The sequence below is a fragment of the Podarcis vaucheri genome (assembly GCF_965113315.1).
Source record: "Podarcis vaucheri genome assembly, chromosome: 2".
NCBI classification, from domain to species: Eukaryota; Metazoa; Chordata; class Lepidosauria; order Squamata; family Lacertidae; genus Podarcis; species Podarcis vaucheri.
In genome coordinates this window covers 133,468,987-133,492,736 of record NC_138760.1, presented here as the reverse complement: position 1 = coordinate 133,492,736, position 23,750 = coordinate 133,468,987, and the positions used below count along the sequence as shown (strand labels likewise).

At 47.3% G+C, this 23,750-nt stretch overlaps 3 protein-coding genes across 3 annotated transcripts in view; all 3 read left to right on the top strand.

The window, feature by feature from the left end:
- The window catches only part of LOC309525809 (uncharacterized protein), a 41,410-nt gene extending 22,745 nt beyond the window's left edge, over positions 1 to 18,665 (top strand). The window contains exon 2 of the mRNA XM_082211395.1: positions 16,866 to 18,665. Coding sequence (XP_082067521.1) covers positions 16,943 to 18,349 — 1,407 coding nt within the window. The 5' untranslated portion in view covers positions 16,866 to 16,942 and the 3' untranslated portion in view covers positions 18,350 to 18,665. The remainder of the gene's footprint in view (positions 1 to 16,865) is intronic.
- LOC309525796 (uncharacterized protein) overlaps positions 1 to 23,750 on the top strand; it is a 123,857-nt gene that overhangs the window by 56,819 nt on the left and 43,288 nt on the right. The gene's annotated exons all lie outside the window — the stretch shown is intronic.
- The window catches only part of LOC309525805 (uncharacterized protein), a 138,125-nt gene that overhangs the window by 90,976 nt on the left and 23,399 nt on the right, over positions 1 to 23,750 (top strand). The gene's annotated exons all lie outside the window — the stretch shown is intronic.

Below are 23,750 nucleotides of genomic sequence, written 5' to 3'. Positions count from 1 at the left end.
AGAAAACCTCCAAAAATTCTGCGTACTTGTGGGGGACCGCTTGCAGCGTGCCCACTTGCAGTTGCGACTCGTCCTCTTCTCCCTCCTGCCTAGGCAGAATGCAGTGTTCCGCACAGTAAGATGAGCCGCTGGTACCACGCTAGTGTAGGACTGTGCCTGTCCAGCCAACTCATGCCCAGCACTACAGGCGTGTCCGACAGTTGGGTGACATTAAAACTGATGACTTCCCTGTGATTTCCAAGTCGCATCACCATCGGCGGCGTTTGCTTCACCACTTGCCCCCCTAGCAGTTCCCTGCCATCCACCGTGACGACCTGCAGGGGCAGCGTGGCCGGCAGTAACGTTATTTCGTGCTGCTCGATAAAATCCTGCCCTATAAAGTCCGCGTTGCTTCCCGAGTCAATGGTAATTGGCACGTCTATTGTGAGTCCATTGGGTAGCTGGAGCGATGCGGTGAGCTGCACTACTGGTTTGGGCGGGAGGGGGTCTGTGGGCTGCAAAATCTCTGGGGACTGCTTTACTGACTCATCTGGCTGGGCCCCAGTGCCTCTGTCTCCAGCCAGACTCCGTCGTTTCCCTGCTGTGGTTCTCTGTGCTGCGTTGCTTCAGTCACCATTGCGGAGGCTGCAGTGTGCTTGTGGAGCCTCTGGGGACACTCTTTCGCCATGTGCTGAGGACTGTCGCAGATGTAGCACTTCCGGTTCCCTCTAGGAGGCTTAGCTTTGACTGCTCCCGGTGCTGGGGCTCTGTTAGCTGACTGAGCCCTGGCACCTCCAACCTCCATAGTTTCCGCCCCCCCTCCTGGCGGAGGCGTGGATTGCGCACGCGCTGCATCCCTGGGAAAGAAGGAAAACCCTCTCGCTGACTCGCGTCCTCCACGCCCTTCGTCCCTGCTCCATGGACGTTCTTCCAGACGCACCCCAACCGTCAGCGCCCTCTGCACGATCTCCTGAGTGCTCCGGGGTCTCTCCCCCCTCGCAATTTCATCTTTTACCGCTCCGCTCAAGCCTTCCCAAAAAAGGTCTCTGACTGGAGCTGAATCTCTGTCCCATTCCAGTGCACTGACCAGTGCAAAAAAGCGGGCATGATATTGCCTTACACTGGCCCTCCCCTGCTTCAGCCCATGTATCTCTTTCCGGGCAAGATCAACGTCTATGCTTGATAAAAAGCACGCATCCATTGCTTTAATGAAGGCATCCGCACTTTGGAGCGCCGGATCCTTATCTCTCCACAGATTGCGCAACCACGCTTTAGCGTCTCCATGCAAATGGGATAGGATAAACCCCACCTTCTCTTGCTCATCTCTAAAGTCTTTGTCCAGCAGTTGCAGCGCACACTGCACATCCGCTCGGAAGTTGGGGTACTGCTGCAAATTCCCATCCAAGTGAGATACTAGACCGCCTCCTCTTCTCCCCAGCCCAATTCCCTCCGGTTTGGGCCCCGGTTGCCCTTGCTTCGTAAGCATGTCCAACCTGATTTGGAGATCCTTGTAGGCGGCAGCTGCTTCCCCCTCTCTCTTCCTGGATGCGAGTATCTCGGCGTTTAGTTGTGTCACTGCATTTTGCAGATCTGCTATCTGCTGTTCGGCAGTCATCTTTTCGGCTTTTCGTGAGCTCGCGAGTAGGCACCAACCTTCACCCCTCGCTGCGTTTACTCCCGCTGCAAGGCTTTAGGTGCCAAAACTTGTGAGACGGAGCTTACTGTCAGGGCTGCTCTCAGATCCCAGCTCACAGAGGACCACGCTAGCCGGCAATACTATATAAAAGTCTTTATTGCGTTACAGTTTCCATTTTCAAGCCGCAGCGTGCAGCTCTATGTCTTAGAAGCTAGACCGGCGAAGTCCCGTCTGAGTCTCCGCCTCCTGTCCACCAACTTAATACCCTAGCCTTACTCCACCTCTTCCGCCTTTCCTTTCTTCTCTGGGTCCCTCTGCCCCCCTGGGTCTCTTCCTTCCTGGACTCTTCTGACGCTGACCCCCCGGACCCTTCTCCCTCCTTGCGGCGGGCTTTGGGACCCGGCTCCCTTTCCGGGCTGCTTACTGTGCCGCCTTCCTGTGTATTTGAACTTGGTGCGCGCGCCCAACCTTCCACCTTCCTCTTGACCGTTTCCTCGCTCCCCGACGGAGGTGTGGCCAGTCCTGACTCATGCTCTCCCTCCTGCGGCGAGCCGCCGGATCCCGATACCTGGCACCCTTCCTCCCTACTGCCCTCTATTGGGGAAGCTGGCCCCGATTTCCAACTGCTGCTCTCTGAGTCCCCTCTGGTCCCTTCTTCCTGGGGTGTCCCCCTGGATGCCCCCCTTGCTCTGAGCACTGGCGCTCCTTTCTGTCAGTCTTCCGACTCACTGGAAAGACTCGGAGATCTCAGGCCGCTGTCCTCGCTCATATTTCCTTCTGATTCCTCCCCCTTGCTCTCTGTTTCCTCCCTTTCCTGTGCCTCTGCTCCTGAACCCCTGACAAACACATATTTTTATCTTGTGATATTCAGATGAAGAGAGGTATAACAATTTAATAAATAATTCCCAGTTGGAGCAGAGCTAGAATATCCTGAAGCCCTAGGCCACCCAGGGCAAAGGAGGAAGAACAGTAATAGAGGCCTGGACAGGGATTTTTTCCGGTAACATCACTAGACTTATATATGGGTCTCCCAAAATGGTCAGTATGGACGTCCTGAGGCCAAAGGGAATGTGCAGGTGATGAATAAAGATCTAGAGGTCGGAGGGGACAAAATGTGGCCCAAGGGGTGGAGGATTATAGTGCAGCGGATGAAAAACTTCATGGTGAATTTAGGATCCTGATTAATATTGGCCAGGTTCATGGAACATAGAGCAGCTCCCTTTCCTGTGATAAACAATTTTTTATCAAACGTAAAGCCCACAGTTAAACTGTATTCTAAGATAATGCTGCTTCATTAATGCTTAATTAAAGGTTAGGAAAGGCTGATGATGCATTACCATTATTTAACATTATTTCATCTGTCTTTCCGAAAAATTTCATATGGAGGACAGGAAAGAATGTACGAGATGTCAAAATAAGAGCAGGTGCTAATTGATGTGTGTAATATTCCTTTGTTCTCTTCCTAGGTTTCTTTCCCCCCGCTCCTCCCTGTTGAAAGAAGACAATGGAGAAGGCAGTCAAAATTCTGGAGGGCCATTTCCAATGGGAATAACAAAGAAACCATATAAATTCATGGAATGTGAAAAGAGAGAGGAGAAACAATTTGAAAGTATGGAGTGTGGAAGGAGTTTCACTGACAGTGGAACACTTGGAAAACATCAATGGACTCACACAGGGGAGAAACCATTTAAATGCATGGAGTGTGGAAAGAGCTTCAGTCAGAGTGGAGACCTTAGAATTCATCAACGGAGTCACACGGGGGAGAAACCATTTGAATGCATGGAGTGTGGAAAGAGCTTCAGTCAGAGTGGACACCTTAGAATTCATCAACGGAGTCACACAGGGGAGAAACCATTTGAATGCATGGAGTGTGGAAAGAGCTTCAGTCAGAGTGGACACCTTAGAATTCATCAACGGAGTCACACGGGGGAGAAACCATTTAAATGCATGGAGTGTGGAAAGAGCTTCTCTGAGAATGGAAAACTTAGAATTCATCAACGGAGTCACACAGGGGAGAAATCATTTAAATGCATGGAGTGTGGAAAGAGCTTCAGTCAGAGTGGAGACCTTAGAATTCATCAACGGAGTCACACGGGGGAGAAATCATTTAAATGCATGGAGTGTGGAAAGAGCTTCAGTCGTAGTGGATACCTTAGAATTCATCAACGGACTCACACGGGGGAGAAACCATTTGAATGCATGGAATGTGGAAAGAGTTTCACTCAGAGTGGATACCTTAGAATTCATCAACGGACTCACACGGGGGAGAAGCCATTTAAATGCATGGAGTGTGGAAAGAGCTTCACTGAGCGTGGAAAACTTAGAATTCATCAACAGAGTCACACGGGGGAGAAACCATTTGAATGCATGGAGTGTGGAAAGAGCTTCAGTCAGAGTGGACACCTTAGAATTCATCAACGGAGTCACACAGGGGAGAAACCATTTGAATGCATGGAGTGTGGAAAGAGCTTCAGTCAGAGTGGACACCTTAGAATTCATCAACGGAGTCACACTGGGGAGAAACCATTTAAATGCATGGAGTGTGGGAAGAGCTTCAGTGAGAGTGGACAACTTAGAATTCATCAACGGAGTCACACAGGGGAGAAACCATTTAAATGCATGGAGTGTGGAAAGAGCTTCAGTCGGAGTGGAGCCCTTAGAATTCATCAACGGAGTCACACAGGGGAGAAACCATTTGAATGCATGGAATGTGGAAAGAGTTTCACTCAGAGTGGATACCTTAGAATTCATCAACGGAGTCACACAGGGGAGAAACCATTTAAGTGCATGGGGTGTGGAAAGAGCTTCAGTCAGAGTGGAGACCTTAGAATTCATCAACGGAGTCACACAGGGGAGAAACCATTTCTGCTGCTCCAGAGAAGCGGACACGGAGCAATGGATCCAAACTACAAGAAAGAAGATTCCACCTAAACATTAGGAAGAACTTCCTGACAGTAAGAGCTGTTCGACAGTGGAATTTGCTGCCAAGGAGTGTGGTGGAGTCTCCTGCTTTGGAGGTCTTTAAGCAGAGGCTTGACAACCATATGTCAGGAGTGCTCTGATGGTGTTTCCTGCTTGGCAGGGGGTTGGACTCGATGGCCCTTGTGGTCTCTTCCAACTCTATGATTCTATGATTCTAAATGCATGTAGTGTGGAAAGCTTCAGTCAGAGTGGACACCTTAGAATTCATCAACGGAGTCACACAGGGGAGAAACCATTTAAATGCATGGAATGTGGAAAGAGCTTCACTGAGAGTGGAACGCTTAGAAAGCATCAACGGACTCACACAGGTGAGAAACCATTTAAATGCATGGAGTTTGGAAAGAGCTTCAATAGAAGTGGACACCTTAACAAACACCATTGAACTCACAGAGCGAAAACCACTTACTTATATGGAGTGTCAAGAGCGCTTCAGTCCTGATGTTCTTACAAAACATCAATGGACTCACAAGGAGGAGAAGCTTTAAGAGTTGAAACCCAACAATCTACCAACAAACTGAAAAAGCAGAAATGATTTGAATGGAAGGAGTGTGGGAAGTTCTTCTATTACCTTATATATATAATTTTATATGCAATTTTTTTTTATATGGAATTTATTTACAAATTGCTACATACTTTCCAGATACACATTTATTTCATACTTGACTTCCTCTCCATGGTTTCCCCATAGAATTTTTAAATTGCTGCATATTTCAGATATTTACACCTTGCCTTTTCCACACTCTTCTCCAGCTCCTACTTGTGTTTGTACATGTTTACAAAAATTCTTTGAATATTCAACAAAAGGTTTCTACTCCTCCTTAATGTCTGTCTTGATCTCTTCTTTTCATAGTTAAATTTGCCAATTTGACATATTCCATCACTTTTAACTGCCGCTCTCTTGATCAAGTGTAGCTATCTCTTGATTTTGCCATTTTTGTGCATAAAGTACTTTTGCTGCTGTCGTTCATCTGTCTTCATGGAACATTTAACCCAGTTATCCCTAAAAGAAATGGTTCCTTCAGGAGCATCACCCTAAGTAAAGTAATTTTCTCCCTAGTTATAATTCATCTGGTTGGCTGAAAGCCACAAAGATGTTTTCTTTTCCAACAAATCCTTATACATTTCCCAAGCTCTTTATAAATTCTTCCTAATTACATAATTAATTACAAAAAAAGTATTTGGTATTTTGCCTTCTTTTGAGATACCTTTCTGCAGTGTTCTGTCTTAGTCCAGTGATACTACTCCATTAAAATCGCCCATAATAATTATATTTCCAACATAAACCTCAGACATACTTTCATCCAATAGTTGGAAGAAATCTTTCTTTTTCCTCATTAGGTGCGTCAGCTCCTACCAATAATATTTTTTTCTCCTTCACCATCACTTTCACTGCAATAATTCTTCACCTCTAAAGATCTGTTTAGAGTCCAGTTTGGAATTCATATATAGTACCACCCCTATTTTCTTTGTTTTATATGAATTCCTGTCCTAGTCCTTTTTTTACCAATAATCATTTTTGTTGTTGTTTCCTTGTGAAAATATGTGTAATTTTATTTCATTTGGTTTTGTTGTTCAAACCATTCACATTCAATGAAAACAATTTTAAATCCATCATTGAATCCTTTAAACAGTTTTAAGTCCCCTTTCCCCTTATCAGCTATCTCCCTCCTCCAGCTCTTCTACTGATGCATCTCCCAGCTCTTTTTTAAAATATATTTCCTCTAGAATGCCTCTGTTTTTATTGGCCCTTGCCATCTTTGTTTCTTCCCTATGTACATAAAAAAGTTCCCTTCCAGGAATTCTCAACTAAAGGGAATTGAATTCTTCTTGAGCGCATCAGCCAGAAACTTATAGCTGGTTCTTTTCTTCAGCAATTTTGAGCATTGTAATCAGTTTTTCTGGTAGTGTGTTTGGAGTTCTTGATCTTGAGTTTCATAAAATCAATCAAACTCCTGGTAGTTTATTTGCTTTTGCATAAGCTGATTTCACTCTGAAAGCAAGAATCTCCATCAAGTCGGTTTTTTCTTTCTTTCTCCTCTTGTTTCTCCTGCTCTACTTTGGTTGAGGGTGTCTTCCTCGTCTGGCCCATAGTCAAGTTCTTGTTAACACCCAACATTTTTATAGCTTTCCACTTTAGGCAGGGTGCTCCGATGTTCCAGTAACCCCAGAGCCTTATGGGGGGGGCTATACCCACACTCTCTCTCCCACCTCCAGGGCGCCTGTAGTAAAGTTAGTACTTTGGCCAAGCGGAGAGTGAGGCCTTGTGGGAAACCAGCAAGAATTATGGGAACTAGGTCCTGTTGCTTTAACCCGTAGACCCGTTGGCTCCAAGGGCGTGAAAGGTTTACTATGGGAGAGGAATTCTCTGGATAATGTGAAGGGTTGACACCTGTGAGGGAAGTTATGTATATCCAGCCGGTGATGTTATCTCCCTGTTTTTTGCCCAAAGGAGGTGCATCTGCATAAGCTCCAAGAAAGGGAGGAAACAACTTTGATCTAGGCTCTGGAGTCTTAATTGGCCCAGCTGTCAGAAGTTAAAATTATTAACCCACAAGCTGGTCATTGGAGAATTCAAATGTAACCAAGAGTGGTGATTGTCCTGGGGGATCTGATTCCACGTGCAAATTAGGGATAAAAGATCTTGAGAATGGCTGGGAAGGCGCGCTCTGCAATCCACAAAATCGCCCGGCTGCTGATGTTCCACCTAAGCACCTGTCTTTTGTGATGAAGATTTCCTAAGACCTCTGAATGCGGATTTCTGAAGGACTCTGAACTCTCCTATCTTTGCCTTAGAGTGTAGAAGTGAGTATTAGCTAGCTATGTTTTGCAACGTTTTTCTTTTCTCTTTACTTGTAAACTACCAAAAGATGTGCCTGCTTTTTAGCATGTTCTTTATGTTTTAAAATAAATTTTAAGCAAGAAACTTTCACTTGTATTGTGTGTGCCTATCCGGGAAAATAGCTAAATCCAATGCCTAGCTTCTTGGTTGTGCCTTACTAAAGAATTTCTACCTGCAAGCTTGTGGAAGCAACTTGTAGTTTGGGGTTAACCGGTAACGAAGAAACACAGCCGTCTCTCCCTTGAGCTGTGGCTTAAGGTAACCCTGGGACAAGGGAGTGGTGGCAGCCTTACCAGTTCTGTTTCGTCCTGTTTCTGATGTTACGGAAAATCTGGGTGCGTATTTACCCTGCCACGCAGCCAATCGGACCAAGTCCGTGGATTCTAGCGGAAAAAAAGGAAGCTCAGCCGGACGCAGGAGCAAAATGCGAAGATCCAAGTTTATTGCGCAACAGGTTCAAAGTGGAATTGAACCCCGAGAATGGGGCGACATAAACTTTTAAAAGTTCCCTCCAAGTCCCATAATACAGTGCGCAAAACGTCATGAATACATTATGGGAAGGTTGGGTTTCATGGATTACATCATGAATACATTACACACGTCATGAATATCTCAGAGAAAGGTGGGGTTACACTAATTTACATTTGAGGCAAGGGAGGGGTGGAATATGCAGAGCGAGGGTCATACACAAATATACATTTCCTGAGTACCGGTGGCGGTGGGACAATGGGTTACTGATATGCACCGTCTGCCACCTGGTATTGCCCGGAGGAAGGGCTGGGCAGAACCATCTGATGGGATTAAAGAGTTCCTGTGTACGTGACTTGCCGTCTCGGGGATTATGGAGTCTGGGCAGCATCATGGAGTCCTGGGGAAACTGAGTCGAATGACACCAAGAGCAAGAAAATTGGAGCTGTGGTTGATTTTATATGATTTTCGAAAGGTTCCGATGACTTTCAGCCTGTTCCGTAGCTTAGATCAAAAGCGGAAGCAGTATGTATCCATTCTTGTAAAAATGGATACATTGTAACAAGGGTTTGACAGTTTTACGAGGTCAGGAGTTTCAGTTCCATTGTTCTCGCCGTGGGGGGCCGTCAGCAGCTCGTCAGGAGGTTAAATGAGGCGTGCAAGAGCTCCCTGAGCTCGCCTCTGCAGGATAAATGCATGGCTGTGATTGGCTAAAACGCAGGCATAGGAATAGACGGAGAAACAGGGACACCCGGTCTATTCGTTCTAAGTATAGAGCGTAAACAGGTATAGGGAAAGATAGAAGCAAATATTTATAAGCGAGCTTATTTCGCTCGTGAAAGGAAGGAGTAGAAAGGGGTTACGGGAGAAGTGTGGTGCTTGTGCAACGGTGGGGGGACCGAGGGTGGGTGCACCGCGGGCACCCTCGAGGTCATCGCCTCGGCTGTTCAAAGGAGAAGGGGAAAGGGGGTACCCCCCCTTTCGCGGTCCGTATCACTGAAAAGGTAAAAGGGTCTGCCAGCCTTGCTCGAGAAACCTGGTCTGGCCGGAGAGCAAAGACAGGTGAGGGAGGGGCAAATGGTTGGGGACCAGTTTACCACAGCACCTGATCTGCTGCGGAGGGTGCATGGCAGGCGACTGAACTCCGATGCGACAACCTGGAAGTCCCAGAGCGGTGCATCAGTTAGAATGGGATGCTTAAGAAACCTCTACAGATTCTCAAAGGGGAGAAGAAAACATTTAGATGTATGGAGTGTTTGACGTATTTCTCTCAGAGTTCACTTTCCTTCCCATCAATGAACTCAGATAATGGGAAATCAGTCTTAAATGCATGGAGTGCATGTGAAGTTCTGGTATTTGTATATAAAGTTGTATAGACAGGTCTTTAAAGAAATGAAGGTCATGTCTCACAAGTATAATAGCAGATATAATATAATGTTAGATAGGGAGGGGAGAATCTGGAGTGCTGGGGTGAGTGATGATGGGCTGAGAGCCAGCTGATTTTGGGGCCTTGGTGGAGAGAGTTGGAAATGTTGGTGTTAGGAGTTGTGGTGGTAGTTTGGGAGCAGGGTTGGTGGGATTAGCATTATAGGAACAACACCAAAAGACTAAAAGCATCTTATACATAGACTGAAAGGGCTTAAGGTCAGTGAGAAAGAGGAGGATTGGTTTGAGAAGATACTGAATTATTTGGTTAGGTTTGAACAATTTGGGGCAATTAAAATGTTAAAAGTTAAATAAACCTTGTGGAGGGAGGAGTGTTAAGGTATCTAGAATTGTACATATGGTTGAGCTGAATATGTTATTATTGAATATGTATATTATTGAATATTGTGTACCCAATGTATTTTTTATTAATAATAATAAAAGACACAAAAAGAGTAGAAGCGTCTTATACGTACTGCTAATATCCAAAACCTCATATATTGTTATTATAATAATTTTATTAGTTTTTTATTAATAATAATCCAATATAAGCCCCATGGGGGCGGCCACCAAGACCATATAACACCGGTCTTGAAAGACCTACATTGGCTCCCAGTACGTTTCCGAGCACAATTCAAAGTGTTGGTGCTGACCTTTAAAGCCCTAAACGGCCTCGGTCCAGTATACCTGAATGAGCGTCTCCACCCCCATCATTCTGCCCGGACGCTGAGGTCCAGCGCCGAGGGCCTTCTGGCGGTTCCCTCATTGCGAGAAGCAAAGCTACAGGGAACCAGGCAGAGGGCCTTCTCGGTAGTGGCGCCCGCCCTGTGGAACGCCCTCCCACGAGATGTCAAAGCAATAAACAACTACCTGACATTCAGAAGACATCTGAAGGCAGCCCTGTTCAGGGAAGTTTTTAACGTGTGATATTTTTGTGTATTTTTGGTTTCTATGGAAGCCGTCCAGAGTGGCTGGGGAGGCCCAGCCAGATGGGCGGGGTATAAATAATAAATTATTATTATTATTATTATTATTAATAATAATAATAATAATACAATACCAATTCATAATACAATTAAAAAAGCCAATTATTCTATTCCAAATTAAACATTTTTGGATGACTTCCCATGCTGTGGTCTTGGGGAGATGCTGTTGTTGTTCCTTCTCCTGCTTCCATTCTTCTTTAATTCAAATAGTTCAGTTCCAATGTTGCTTCTTAATCTTCGCAGCCACTGACGTAGCCACTTCGTTCGTATTTAGCTATTCCATATCTTTCAATTTGCCAGAGGGGTTTATATCTTGTAACTTTCTGTGTGGACTATCTTTTAAGGTTGGTATTTCCCTTCCTGTTGTAATCTATTATTTCCGGTATTCCCCACCCCAACCCCACTCCGATAACTTGATTCTTGCTGTGCCATCGACTCTCCCATCTTTCATTGGCATTTTGCCTTTTCCCAGTAGTGATGTATGGAAGTGAGAGGTGGACTGTAAAGAAGGCTGATTGCTGAAGAATTGATGCTTTTGAATTATGGTGCTGGAGGAAACTCCAGCACCATAATTGGACAATGTTCTCGAAGCTACCAGCATGAGTTTGACTAAACTGCGGGAGGCAGTGGAAGACGGGAGTGCCTGGCGTGCTCTGGTCCAGGGGGTCACGAAGAGGCAGACACGACTAAACGACTAAACCACAACAACTAGGGCTGACTTCCAGCTTTCCATTACTAATTACCATCCATTAATAATTATATTCCATTAGGAATTATTTTTCTTTCTTGAGTGAAGGATTGCCACATCATAAAACAATGTAGTGCATGTATAGAGAAAGAACAAAGGCTGTTAGGATTTCAGGCTCCCCATTGCTGATTTTATGTTTGATATATTTCACACGCCTGTCTGAGTGAAGGGTGAGAAAGGAAGACTGTCTTATCTCCCTTCCGGTGTGAGACTGAAACTACTTTCACTTTTATGTCGTTCTGTTTTGTTGTTGGAGCTGATGAGAATGGATGCCATTATGCATATGTATGTAAATGTTATGTAAATAAATAGTAGTTTAGAACTAGGATGCTTCTTTCTTCTGCTGTGTTAAGCCAGAAGGCTAGTGTGCACAAATCAAGATGGTTTATGTTGCTGGAGAAGGGGATGCCTTTTCCAGAGCTATGCTCACCGGAGGACGCTCGGAGGGAGATCCGGAAGGGGGGCTGCAGGTAGGCCAGAGCGTTTTCCAACAAAGGGTTCCCTTCACTCACCTTCCAATCCGGCCAGACAGGAAGGACTGGCCTCCTAGCTGCGAATCTTGCATGAAGGGGGAAGGTGGCAGAGCAGAGAGTGGGCCGTGCCAGAGAGACCTCAATGCAATGGGGAGGTGGCCTAAGTGTGTGTTAAATGCTTCACTGGAAGCTCCTATCACATTATTCCCAAGATAACACACCTAGGGGAGAAATCCTGTGGATGTCTATAGTGTGCAGGTCCCAGACTTAAGGGTCAACTTTCTACAAATCCACAAGCTGCCTGGAGGCAGGAGCCACCTCTGAGCATTGAGGCAGCCAAGAGGAAGCCTCCTTTGAAGGTCATAGGGGCATGTGGACCTGGCGTGGCCAGTTTTCAGGGCTCTTTCCAGGAATGGCTGAACCCATCCTTCACAAGTGAGGCCTGGTGTGCTCTCAAAGGGGTGGGGGAGGGAGGGAGAGGCCCAAGGTCTCTGCCTCCTCCACATCTCCCAGGGGTTTAGCCTGTATCTGGACTGCACCACTTCAGCCTGCAAGGAAGACCCTCTTTCCTGGGACACATCACATTGATTCCACCACTTGGGGAAGCAGACCAAGTCAGGGGGGAGGAGATGTCCAGCCAGGACCCCCCTCCCTTGGGAGAAGGAGGGCACTGGGGAGCAGACCATTTAGGGTGGTCCTAAGTTACTGCTCCGAGTCCCCAAAGGGCGCAGCAACTCCGGTCTACTTTGCGGGGCTGTTGTAACGGGGACCCCCTGCCTCCCCCCCCCGCCTCTCTCGGCAAGGGATTAAAAGGGGGGGATGTCCCCTTCCTGCCCCGGAGGGCTTTTTCCCAGGTGGGGGGGGGGTCTCCTTCCCTGCCGCCTCCGGGGATCGAACCCGGGACTTTCTCAGAAGACAAAACAGGAAAACGGAGCTGGTTTGGGAGGAGGAGAATGGTGTCTTCGGGGAGGGAGGGGCCACTCATTCCTCCCCCCCCGGGTCAGTGAGCTCCGCTTCCTAGAGAGGCAGGGAGGGGGGGCCAAGGGGGGAGGGGAGGGGCCTGATCCACCTTCCCGGAAGAGGAGCAGCTCTGCGGAGGAGGAGGAGGAGGGGAAAGAGGTGCGAAATATATCTATATATTGGGGGGGGGGGGAGAGGAGATGCTCAGCTGCCCCCCCCGGGAAGGAAATGGGAGGCCCCCCCCCCGGGCTGGGACTTGAACCCAGGCCCCGTTCCGGCTTCCTCCTGGCTGGAATCCCTGGGGCGCCGCCATCCTGGGTTGGTGAGTCCCCTTTGGGGGGAGAAGGGTTAATGGGGGCGAGAGAGGCCTGGATGGAGACACACCCCCCCGTCTCCCTCCTGGGATGGGGAGAGATTTGGCAGGAAGGCTGAGCCGGCCAGGGGGGCCTCTGGGGAAAGGGGATTCTCGGAGGTGGAGGGAGGAAGGGAAGCATCCCTGGGGGAGGGATGGAAGCCATCTTGGAGAAAGAGAGAGGGACTGGGGGGCGGCCTGCCTTGACTTCTCCCTCCTGCCCAGGAATCTGCCTTGACTCCGCGTAGACCAGGGAGAGATCCCTGAGCAGGAGCCCCGATCCAGCCACCCTCTCCTCCCCTGAAGCTCAGTCCTTGCCCTGCCTCAGGTCCCAGATCAGGAGCTGCAGGGGGCGCTGGGGGCTGTTAGAGCGAGTCCAACCATGGGGGGGGGGAGAGGAAAGGGGGGAAGCCCCCTTTATTATCCCCCCCCCCCTTTGAGGCTTCTCTCTTGGCAACTCCAGTCTCTCCCTCATGCCTGTGTTTCCGTGGAGAAGCATCTAAAGGGCTCCCCCCCCCCCCAGAGACACCTGGGCCCAAATCCTCCTCTCCCTTCAGCCAGGTGTCCATTATTCCCACTATATCAGATCTCTTAACTCTGTGGGATTCAAGATTGTTATGGAAATGGGTGGGTTCCCGTGTTCCCCCCTCAAGAGCCTGCCTTCTTATTATTATTACAGTAGTACCTCGGGTTACATACGCTTCAGGTTACAGACTCCGCTAACCCAGGATGAGAACAGACATTGTGCTCCGGTGGCACGGCGGCAGCAGGAGGCCCCATTAGCTAAAGTGGGGCTTCAGGTTAAGAGCAGTTTCAGGTTAAGAACGGACCACGAGAACGAAGTAAGTACCACTGCGAACGAAGCAAGGTACCACTGTACTGAAGTTTCAATTATTGTTATTTTTATTTATTTATTTAATCTATTAGTTGCTTTCTCTTGCCCAGGGCAGCCCAAAGGGACTTACAACCAGTTGTTGTTGTTGTTGTTATGTTCCACGGTGACACTCCAAGGCCTTCTTTGCCGTGTTTCCTGTATTTGGGGCGGCAGAGAGAAGGCTGTTCTCAGGGCCTGCTCCACCGTGAGGGAAACTGAGGCAGCCCCCTCAGGCAGCAGATGCAAGGAGGGGAGGGCGCTGAGTCCCATTTGGCCAGCCCTGATTTAACCTTCTATCCTCTCATCCAGTGGAAGGTGCTGTCCCATTGCCAGTGTCCCAGACACAATGCAGCCGCTGCGGGAAGTCAGTGGTGCAGGATGATTTGCGAATGTGTGCAGTTGGTGGGACTGTATCAGGAAGATGTTGGAGATCACGGAGGAAGGAGGAAACGAAATACAGATATTCAGCGTTTTCAGGGGAGGGGGAAGAAGGGGAAAGTGTGTCCCCCCAGATAAGACTCCCATCCTCCCTGGCCATGGGCCATCCCTGCTTGGGCAGGTGGTACTTTGAGTCCAACCACATCTGGAGGGCCAGAGATGCCTCAACTCAGCATAGAAGGTTCCTCTAGGGCTCAGTGTTACTTGGGAGTTGGTGGAACTGGATCTTAAGGGTTCTTGAGACATTTCTGAGGGATTGTGATTGGTATCCAGACCATAACACTATAAAGCCAAGGTGTCCACACTGAGCAGTTTATCAACCCTGCTGGCCGCTGGGGAAGACCTTCTGAAGGAAATGGTTTGTCTCCAAAGTTGCTTCCTTCCTTTCTCCGCTGCTGCTGCTGCCCACACTGAAGGAATGTCTGGATGAAACCTCAGGGATGTCTGGCTCCCATTACAAAGAGATCCAGTTGATATTCTAGAAAAAAGTGTGGCTAAGATTCTGAGTCACAATCATGGCAGAGAAATACAGCCAGGGAATATGAAACTGATTTGAAGATTGGTTTCTTCTTTACACATTATTATTATTATTATTATTATTATTATTATTATTAATTATATTACATTCAGCTGGACACACCACTGGTTTCATCTTTCTTTTCTTCCCACAATCAGTGTTATTCACCTTTAATACTCACCTATTTCAGTGACATACATATTTTTATCTTCTGATCTTCAGATGAAGAGAGGTATAACAATTTAATAAATAAATCCCAGTTGGAGCAGAGCTAGAATATCCAGAAGCCCTTGGCCACTGAGGGCAAAGGAGGAAGAACAGTGAGAGAGGCCTGGACAGGGAATCTCCGCTAAGATAAGCCAGTGTCAGGAGGCAGGTGCGAGACCTGGCGGCATATAATTATTATAAATCATCATTGGGGTGGGTGTCTCAATCTGGCCTTCCCAGCGGTCAGGCTCCAGCTGCTCTCCTTCTGCATCTCCAGCTCTCTCCATTCAAGAATGCAAGGCTGAGAGATGGAGGTCCTGTTAGGATATTTCCGTTCCACCTTAAAAGGGAGCAGGCTTTGTAAGTAACAGAGTCTGCGCATGTCCTGTTGACAGGATGTTTATGCTTGCTGTTTTCCTTTCGTTTTTGCCAGTTAGTCAGAGACACTGACTGAGAATGGACGTGTTTTCTTTTGTTCTGTTCAACACTAAATAAAGTCTGTAAATTATGCTCTTCTGCGGTGCAACTTTTGGCTGTGCTTTTATCTGCTGATAAACAGTGTGCGCAAGCCCTGGAATGTGGCTAGGAATTTCCAAAGGCTTCGTGCCGCTAACTGCTGGATCTGCCTGTCTACGGGAGATTGATGGACGTCCAGAACTCCGGCTTGGGCCATGATGGACTATATATCCCTGGCAGTTTCCCAACAGGTCCAACCCCAAGAACATTCTCCAACTGAACACTCCTTCAACCGACCACAAGCACCAAGCCTTGTCACTGTAGCAGGAACCCCCCCACCCCAATCATTCTGTTTGTACAAACTTCACACACACTACATACGCCACATTTCTGTTATAAATTCATAGAAAATCAACCATACATCGGATTTGCACTGTTCCATTTTATATTGCTCCATGTGACAAGGACTATTAAAGGGGGGTGGCTTGGTTCTGGTCAGCCATAATCCCTTCAGCATACCAGCACATCCACAGGAGCCCTGCCCAGTTGCTATGTCAACCTTGATGATCCCAGACAGAAGACAATCAAGATCACAAAGAACTTGCATATGGGAGTGGGTTCAGCATGGACTGAAACAAAGGACAATGATCAGATCTTCTGGGGGGGGGCAGGAAACTGCAAACTCCCCTTTGTCTCCTGGAAGTGACTCATGGGCAGGGGGGAAGGAAGAACCAGCCAGGTGACAGGACACTCAGGTTACCACCACAATTCCTCCCTCAACCCCTCCTTTCTGTAATGTATGCATGATGTCAACCCCTTCTGTAATGTATGCATGATGTTTCTGGGGATGGGCTCGACCTAGAGGATGGGAATTTCAAAAGTTTTTGTAAGGTCTTGCACACCATCTTTCTGGGTCTTTTCCTCTCTCCTGCAAGTGAGGGGAACACCCTGTTGCAACAGTTCAATAAAGGCCAAGCCTACAGGTTGCAGTTTTGCTCCAAGTTATCCTGGTTGGCGTCTTTGTTTTTGTCCAAGGGAGCCCTCGGATTTTTTCCGGTAACATCACTAGACTTATATATGGGTCTCCCAAAATGGTCAGTATGGACGTCCTGAGGCCAAAGGGAATGTGCAGGTGATGAATAAAGATCTAGAGGTCGGAGGGGACAAAATGTGGCCCAAGGGGTGGAGGATTATAGTGCAGCGGATGAAAAACTTCATGGTGAATTTAGGATCCTGATTAATATTGGCCAGGTTCATAGAACATAGAGCAGCTCCCGTTCCTGTGAGAAATCACTTTTTATAAAACGTAAACCCCACAGTTCAACCGTATTCTAAGATAATGCTGCTTCATTAACAATAATTAAGGGTTATAAAAGGCTGATGATGCATTACCATTATTTAACATTTTTTCTTTTGCCTATGCTAAAAAATTGGAAGATATGGAGGACAGGAGAGAATATACAAGATGTTAAAATAAGAGCAGGTGCTAATTGATGTGTGTAATATTCCTTTGATCTCTTCCTAGGTTTCCTTTCCCCCCGCTCCTCCCTGTTGAAAGAAGACAATGGAGAAGGCAGTCAAAATTCTGGAGGGCCATGTCCAATGGGAATAACAAAGAAACCATATAAATTCATGGATTGTGAAAAGAGAGAGGAGAAACAATTTGAAAGTATGGAGTGTGGGAAGAGTTTCACTGACTGTGGAACACTTGGAAAACATCAATGGACTCACACAGGAGAGAAACCATTTAAATGCATGGAGTGTGGAAAAAGCTTTGGTTGGAGTTCAAACCTTCGTATACATAAACACACTCACACAGGGGAGAAACCATATAAATGTAAGGAGTGTGGAAAGAGCTTCAGTCAGATTGGACACCTTAGAAACCATCAACGAACCCACACAGGGGAAAAACCATATAAATGTATGGAGTGTGGAAAGAGCTTCACCGATAGTGGAACATTTAGAAAACATCAACAGACACACACGGGCAAGAAACCATTCAAATGCATGGAATGTGTAAAGAGCTTCAGTCAGAGTGGATACCTTAGAATCCATCAACGGATTCACACAGGGGAGAAACCATTTGAATGTTTGGAGTGTGGAAAGAGTTTCAGTACAAAGAGAGGACTGAATATTCATCATAAAACTCACACTGGGGAAAAACCATTTGAATGTATGGAGTGTGGTAGGAGCTTCACTGATAACCGAAGCCTTAGAATCCATCATCGAACTCACACAGGGGAAAAACCATATAAATGTATGGATTGTGGAAAGGGCTTCACTTACAGTGAAGCACTGAGAAAACATCAATGGACTCACACAGGGGAGAAACCATTTAAATGCATGGAATGTGGAAGGAGTTTTATTGATGGTACAGCACTTAGTATCCATCATCAAACTCACACAGGGGAAAAACCATTTGAATGTATGGAGTGTGGAAAAAGCTTCACTTGTAGTGGAACACTTAGAATCCATCAACGGACTCACACAGGGGAAAAACCATTTGAATGTATGGAGTGTGGAAAAAGCTTCACTTCTAATGGAGCAGTAAGAAGACATCAAAGGATTCACACAAGGGAGAAACCATTTAATTGCATGGAGTGCGGTAAGAACTTCACTGATCGTCAAACACTTAGAATCCACCATCGAATTCACACAGGGGAAAAACCATATAAATGTGTGGAGTGTGGAAAGAGCTTCAGTCGGAGTGGTGCAGTAAGAAGACATCAGTGGACTCATTCAGGGGAAAAACCATTAAAATGCATGGAATGTGGAAAGAGTTTTATTGAGAGTAGAGAGCTGAGAACCCATCATCGAACTCACACTGGGGAGAAACCATTTAAATGCACTGAGTGCGGAAAGAGCTTCAATCGCAGTGGAACACTTAGAAAACATAAATGGACTCACACAGGGGAGAAACCATTTAAATGTAAGGAGCGTGGAAAGGGCTTCACCAATGTTGGAAATGTTAGAAAACATCAACAGACTCACACGGAAGAAACCATTTAAATGTATGGAGAGTTGAAAGAGTTTCTTTCAGAGTGGAACCCTAAATTCATACACAGGAAACTTAGACGACATCAACAGACTCACTCGGGGACAAGCAAATAAATGTATGGAGTGTGGAAAGAGCTTCAATAGAAGTGGAAACCTTGGCAAACACCAGCAAACTCTAAGAGGGAAAACCACTTACGTATATGGAGTGTACGTAGAGCTTCAGTCCTGATGTTCCTACAAAACATCAATGGACTCGCAAGGAGGAAAAGCTTTAAGAGTTGAAACCCTACAATCCACAAACAGAAAATCATAAATGGATTGAATGGAAGGAGTGTGGGAAGTGTTTCGATTGCTTTATATATAGATAATTTTATTAATACAGTGGTACCGAGCAGCGGGACGCGGGTGGCGCTGTGGGTAAAAGCCTCAGCGCCTAGGGCTTGCTGATCGAAAGGTCGGCGGTTCGAATCCCCGTGGCGGGGTGCGCTCCCGCTGCTCGGTCCCAGCGCCTGCCCACCTAGCAGTTCGAAAGCACCCCCGGGGGCAAGTAGATAAATAGGTACCGCTTACCAGCGGGAAGGTAAACGGCGTTCCGTGTGCGGCTCTGGCTCGCCAGAGCAGCGATGTCACGCTGGCCACGTGACCCGGAAGTGTCCCCGGACAGCGCTGGCCCCCGGCCAATAGATGTGAGATGGGCGCACAAACCCCAGAGTCTGTCAAGACTGGCCCGTTCAGGCAGGGGTACCTTTACCTTTACCTTTACCTCGGGTTACATATGCTTCAGGTTACATACGTGTCAGGGAACTGCCATCAGTGCCGGAGGGAGAGAGCAAGCTCCAGAGAGATTCCAGAGAGCGTCCCGGGATGGGGAGAGGCAGCCCATCTTCTGGGGAAGAGAATCAGCGTAGCACCAGTGGAGAAGGGGGGCAGATGGGGGAATCAGCGAGGCGGTCCCCTGACTCCTTGCCGGGGACCAGCAGGGAGAGTAAGGGTCCTCCGCTGCCTACGCCCTCCTTGCGCAGAAGGCTTCCGCGCAGGGAGAGTAGGAGGAGACTAGGCGTCAAAGAGCTTCTTTGCTGGAAGAAGTTTAAGAAACGCCCAGTGAGGGATTCTGCCAGCGATTGAGACAGCCACGGGTGAGTGGCTGTCCGGACAGAAAAGGTTGACTCAGGCAACCCAGCTAGGTGTTGGCACCGGCTTGCACACGAGCAACCCCTAGAACCATTACAATACGCTTCAGGTTAAAGACTCCGCTAACCCAGAAATAGTGCTTCAGGTTAAGAACTTTGCTTCAGGATGAGAACAGAAATTGTGCTCCGGCGGTGCAGCGGCAGCAGGAGGCCCCATTAGCTAAAGTGGTGCTTCAGGTTAAGAACAGTTTCAGATTAAGAACGGACTTCCGGAACGAATTAAGTACTTATCCTAAGGTACCACGATATATAATTTTATTTATAAATTGCTTTCAAAAATAGAAGCATTCACTTCCGGGTTGTTGGCATTTGAAATTCCCAAACATTCGACTTCTGAAGTGTTCAACAACCGAGATTCCACTGAGTATCCAGCAATAGTGTGTTGTCCAACGATATCAATTTTTTTAACCAACACGAAGAGGCTGCTTCATAGTAGAAAATCTAGCAGTGCGAAGCCACCTCTATTTTTAGTATCTATCAAAATTTTATACTGTATTCTTGGTGTTTCCCCTCTGCTAGAGTAATCATGAAATATCTCTTTGCCATTCGTTAAAGAAGCTTGTATTATTTATTATTGGTAATTTAAAATAAAAACAGTATCTTAGGTAAAACATTTCTCTTTATGGTTGAAATCCTTCGTAAAAGTGAAAGTTTCATCCTCCCCTATATTTCCAAATGTTTTTAACATTTTTTGATACTTTAACGTAATTGGAATATGTTGTAATTCAGTGTTGTTCAAATAAACCCTTATTTAGTCTCCATCTATACCATGAACTCTTTTCACCCCTCATTATCATCCATGTTGAGTTTTGATCTGATATAGTTCTTGGCTGGATCTCTACAGTCTTTAATCCTGTGGGCAGTTCCTTCAATATCCACATCATGTTTCTTCCTCCCGCAGAATCCTTTGAATCAGAAGAACATGTTTACTCTTGTTCTAATGGGGGTCTGAATCTCCAAGCATCTGGGTTGGCAAACTAAGGCCTGTGGGCCGGATCAGGCGCAATTGCCTTCTAGATCCGGCCTGCGGACGGTCCGGGAATCGCCGCGTGGATTGCCAGCACGCACGTTCTTTCCCTCTCCCTTACCCGGCGGCGCTTTTCTCCTCAGGGACGAGCAATCTTGTCCCACACCGGGTGCCATCAACGGGGGGAGTCGGCTCACCCGCCTGCCTGCCTCAGAAGGGTGGCGCTGGGAAGGGGGTGTGACGCTGGCTGCCGGCTGCTGCTGCGTTTTCCTCTTGCTCCTCCTCCCTCTCCCTCAGTCCGCCCTTCCTTCCTTTTCTGTGCCCCTTCTCCGTGCTGCTTCCTCACATGCTTTCTTCCTCACCCCCCCTCCTTCATTCCTCCAATGGCGTTCAGGCGGTTTGTTGCAGCGGCCGCAGCTGCCGCTTGCGGGTTGGGAAGCAGCAGCAGTTGGTGGGTAAAAGCTCCAGCAACGCCCCGGTTCCCCTGCCTCTGTCCTTGGCTCCGCCGGGGCTGCTGCTTCTGTCTTCACCAGCCAACGCAGCCTCCTGCCCTGCCCTGGCACCTGGCTGGAGAAGCCCAACTGGGGCTATTGGGACGACAACTGGGACAGGTAAAGCCAAACATCTTCAGGCCTCTTTGCGGGCGGGTCAAAATCGCTAATTTCCCCCCCAAAATATAGTCCGGCCCCCAACAAGGTCTGAGGGACAGTGGACTGGCCCCCTGCTGAAAAAGTCTGCTGACCCCTGATCTAGTAGATCCATTGTTGTAACCATATCAAAAAAGTATTTGGTATTTTGCCTTCTTTTGAGACACTTTCCCTCAGTGTTTAGTCATAGTCCAGTGATCCTACTAAATTCACCCGTAATAATTATATTTTTAATCATAAACCTCAGACATACTTTCCTCCAGTAGTTGGAAGAAATCTCATGCGAAGAGGGGCTCTGAATCTGAAAGTCCCAGTCCCAAATCTTAATCCTGCCACCCTAAGATATTATAAGCAAGCCCCACATTCCTCTTTCCACCTGCAATAGGGAGGTTAGAACAACACTTAATACGCTGCAGGGATCATAAGAGCCAGAATTGCTTTGCATTCACAAACACTATATGAAATATCACTAGTGAACAGAATAATTCAAACAAGGAAACCAACAACAGTATTAAGAGAGAGAAAAACTGGATTTGAAATGACCAACCCACACGATGAGAAGTCTCCCTACTAAATGAGGGAAGGGGGAGGCATGTATTAAAATTGCAGGGAGAGAGAGAAAAACTGGATTTGAAATGACCCAACCACAAGATGAGAAGTCTCCCTCCTAAATGAGGGAAGGGGGAGGCATTGGGGGGGGGCTTTTGAAGTCTCCCTGCTGGCAAGGGAATTCCAGAGCAAGGGCGCCTCTCTCTGTCTGGAATCCCTCACTGCCTCATCTCCAGCAGGAAGGGGGGATTTCCAGACTGGGACCCTTCCCTCTTAGGGGGAGGTGCTGGGGCCTGGGCAGCTGGATGGATGGATGGACGTCAGCCTGCAGAAATGCTCCCCCCTTCCTTTCACAGGACTGTTGTGGTGTTGCATGTGTGTGACAAGGCAACACTCAAGAACAGTTCCCACCAACCAACATTACATCATTCCTCCACTGCCCACAAGGGGGCGATCTTTCCTCTACACATTGCAGAGTTGGAAGGGACCACGAGGGTCATCTAGTCCAGCCCCCTGCAATGCTGGAATATTTTGCCCAAAGTGGGGCTCAAACCCATTACCCTGAAATTCAGTGTCTACACGCTGAGCTCTAAAAGGGAGTTTCAGTTCAAGCAGAGCTCAGAATAATTAGGGTTGCCATATTTCAAAAAGTAAAATCCAGGACACCCCCAAAGTTGTAGAACTTTTTCTTTTTCTTTTTTAGACAAGGCCCCAAATAAACGCCAAAAAAGCCCATGAGTTTTCAATTGACTTGTCTTAAATCCAGGACAAAGTGCCTTCTTTTGGAAATTCTTCCCCGGACATCAATTCCACCTTTGAAATCTCAGGAAAATCCAGATGTATGTCAGACCCACAATAATATACCTAGGGGGGATATTCAGGTTTTCAGCAGGTTTTCAGGGAGGGCGAGACAGAAACTCAGTGGGCCCTGCAGGAAACCTCTGAGCCCAATTCTGTCCCTGTACCTGTTTAAGCAACACCATCACAGGACCTTGTAATTTTAGATGGGGACATTCCCAGTTCTCCCTGGAGGTGCCAGGGGCCTTCTGCATGCAAAGCGGATTTTCTTACCACTGAGCTTAGCCAAAAATGTTTAAAACGCCACCAGCCAACTTTTGCTAGTAAATGATGACAAAGAAAGACTGAAGGCATCTTGTTCTAGGAAAATCCTTGGGCTCACTTGTACACAAATTTATGTTGTTGTTGTTGATGTTGTTGTTGTTTAGTCGTGTCCGACTTTTTGTGACCCCATGGACCAGAGCACACCAGGCACTCCTGTCTTCCACTGCCTCCCGCAGTTTGGTCAAACTCAAGTTTGTAGCTTCGAGAACACTGTCCCACCATCTCGTCCTCTGTTGTCCCCTTCTCCTTCTGCCCTCCATCTTTCCCAACATCAGGGTCTTTTCCAGGGAGTCTTCTCTTCTCATGAGGTGGCCAAAGTCTTGGAGCTTCAGGATCTGTCCTTCCAGTGAGCACTCAGGGCTGATTTCCTTCAGAATGGAGAGGTTTGATCTTGTTGCAGTCCATGAGACTCTCAAGAATCTCCTCCAGCACCATAATTCAAAAGCATCAATTCTTCGGCGATCAGCCTTCTTGATGGTCCAGCTCTCACTTCCATACATCACTACTGGGAAAACCATGGCTTTAACTATATGGACCTTTGTTGGCAAGGTGATGTCTCTGCTTTTTAAGATGCTGTCTAGGTTTGCCATCGCCTTTCTCCCAAGAAGCAGGTGTCTTTTAATGTTGTGGCTGCTGCCACCATCTGCAGTGATCATGGAGCCCAAGACAGTAAAATCTCTCACTGCCTCCATTTCTTGCCCTTCTATTTGCCAGGAGGTGATGGACCCTCACTAACTCAGGCTGCAGGTTGCTCAGGGCAACTGCTTCCAGGCCCAGACAGAGGGGGGGCCATATGGGCCACGTGGCCAGGGCCTCCGATTCCAAAGGGGGCCTCGGTCTGCATATTCACAATCGCAGGGGATGCTCTGTCTTTATCTGCAGGTCCGGTTCAAGCCTTGAAATAAAATTATTTGTCAGCATAACTTTTGTGAAAATGA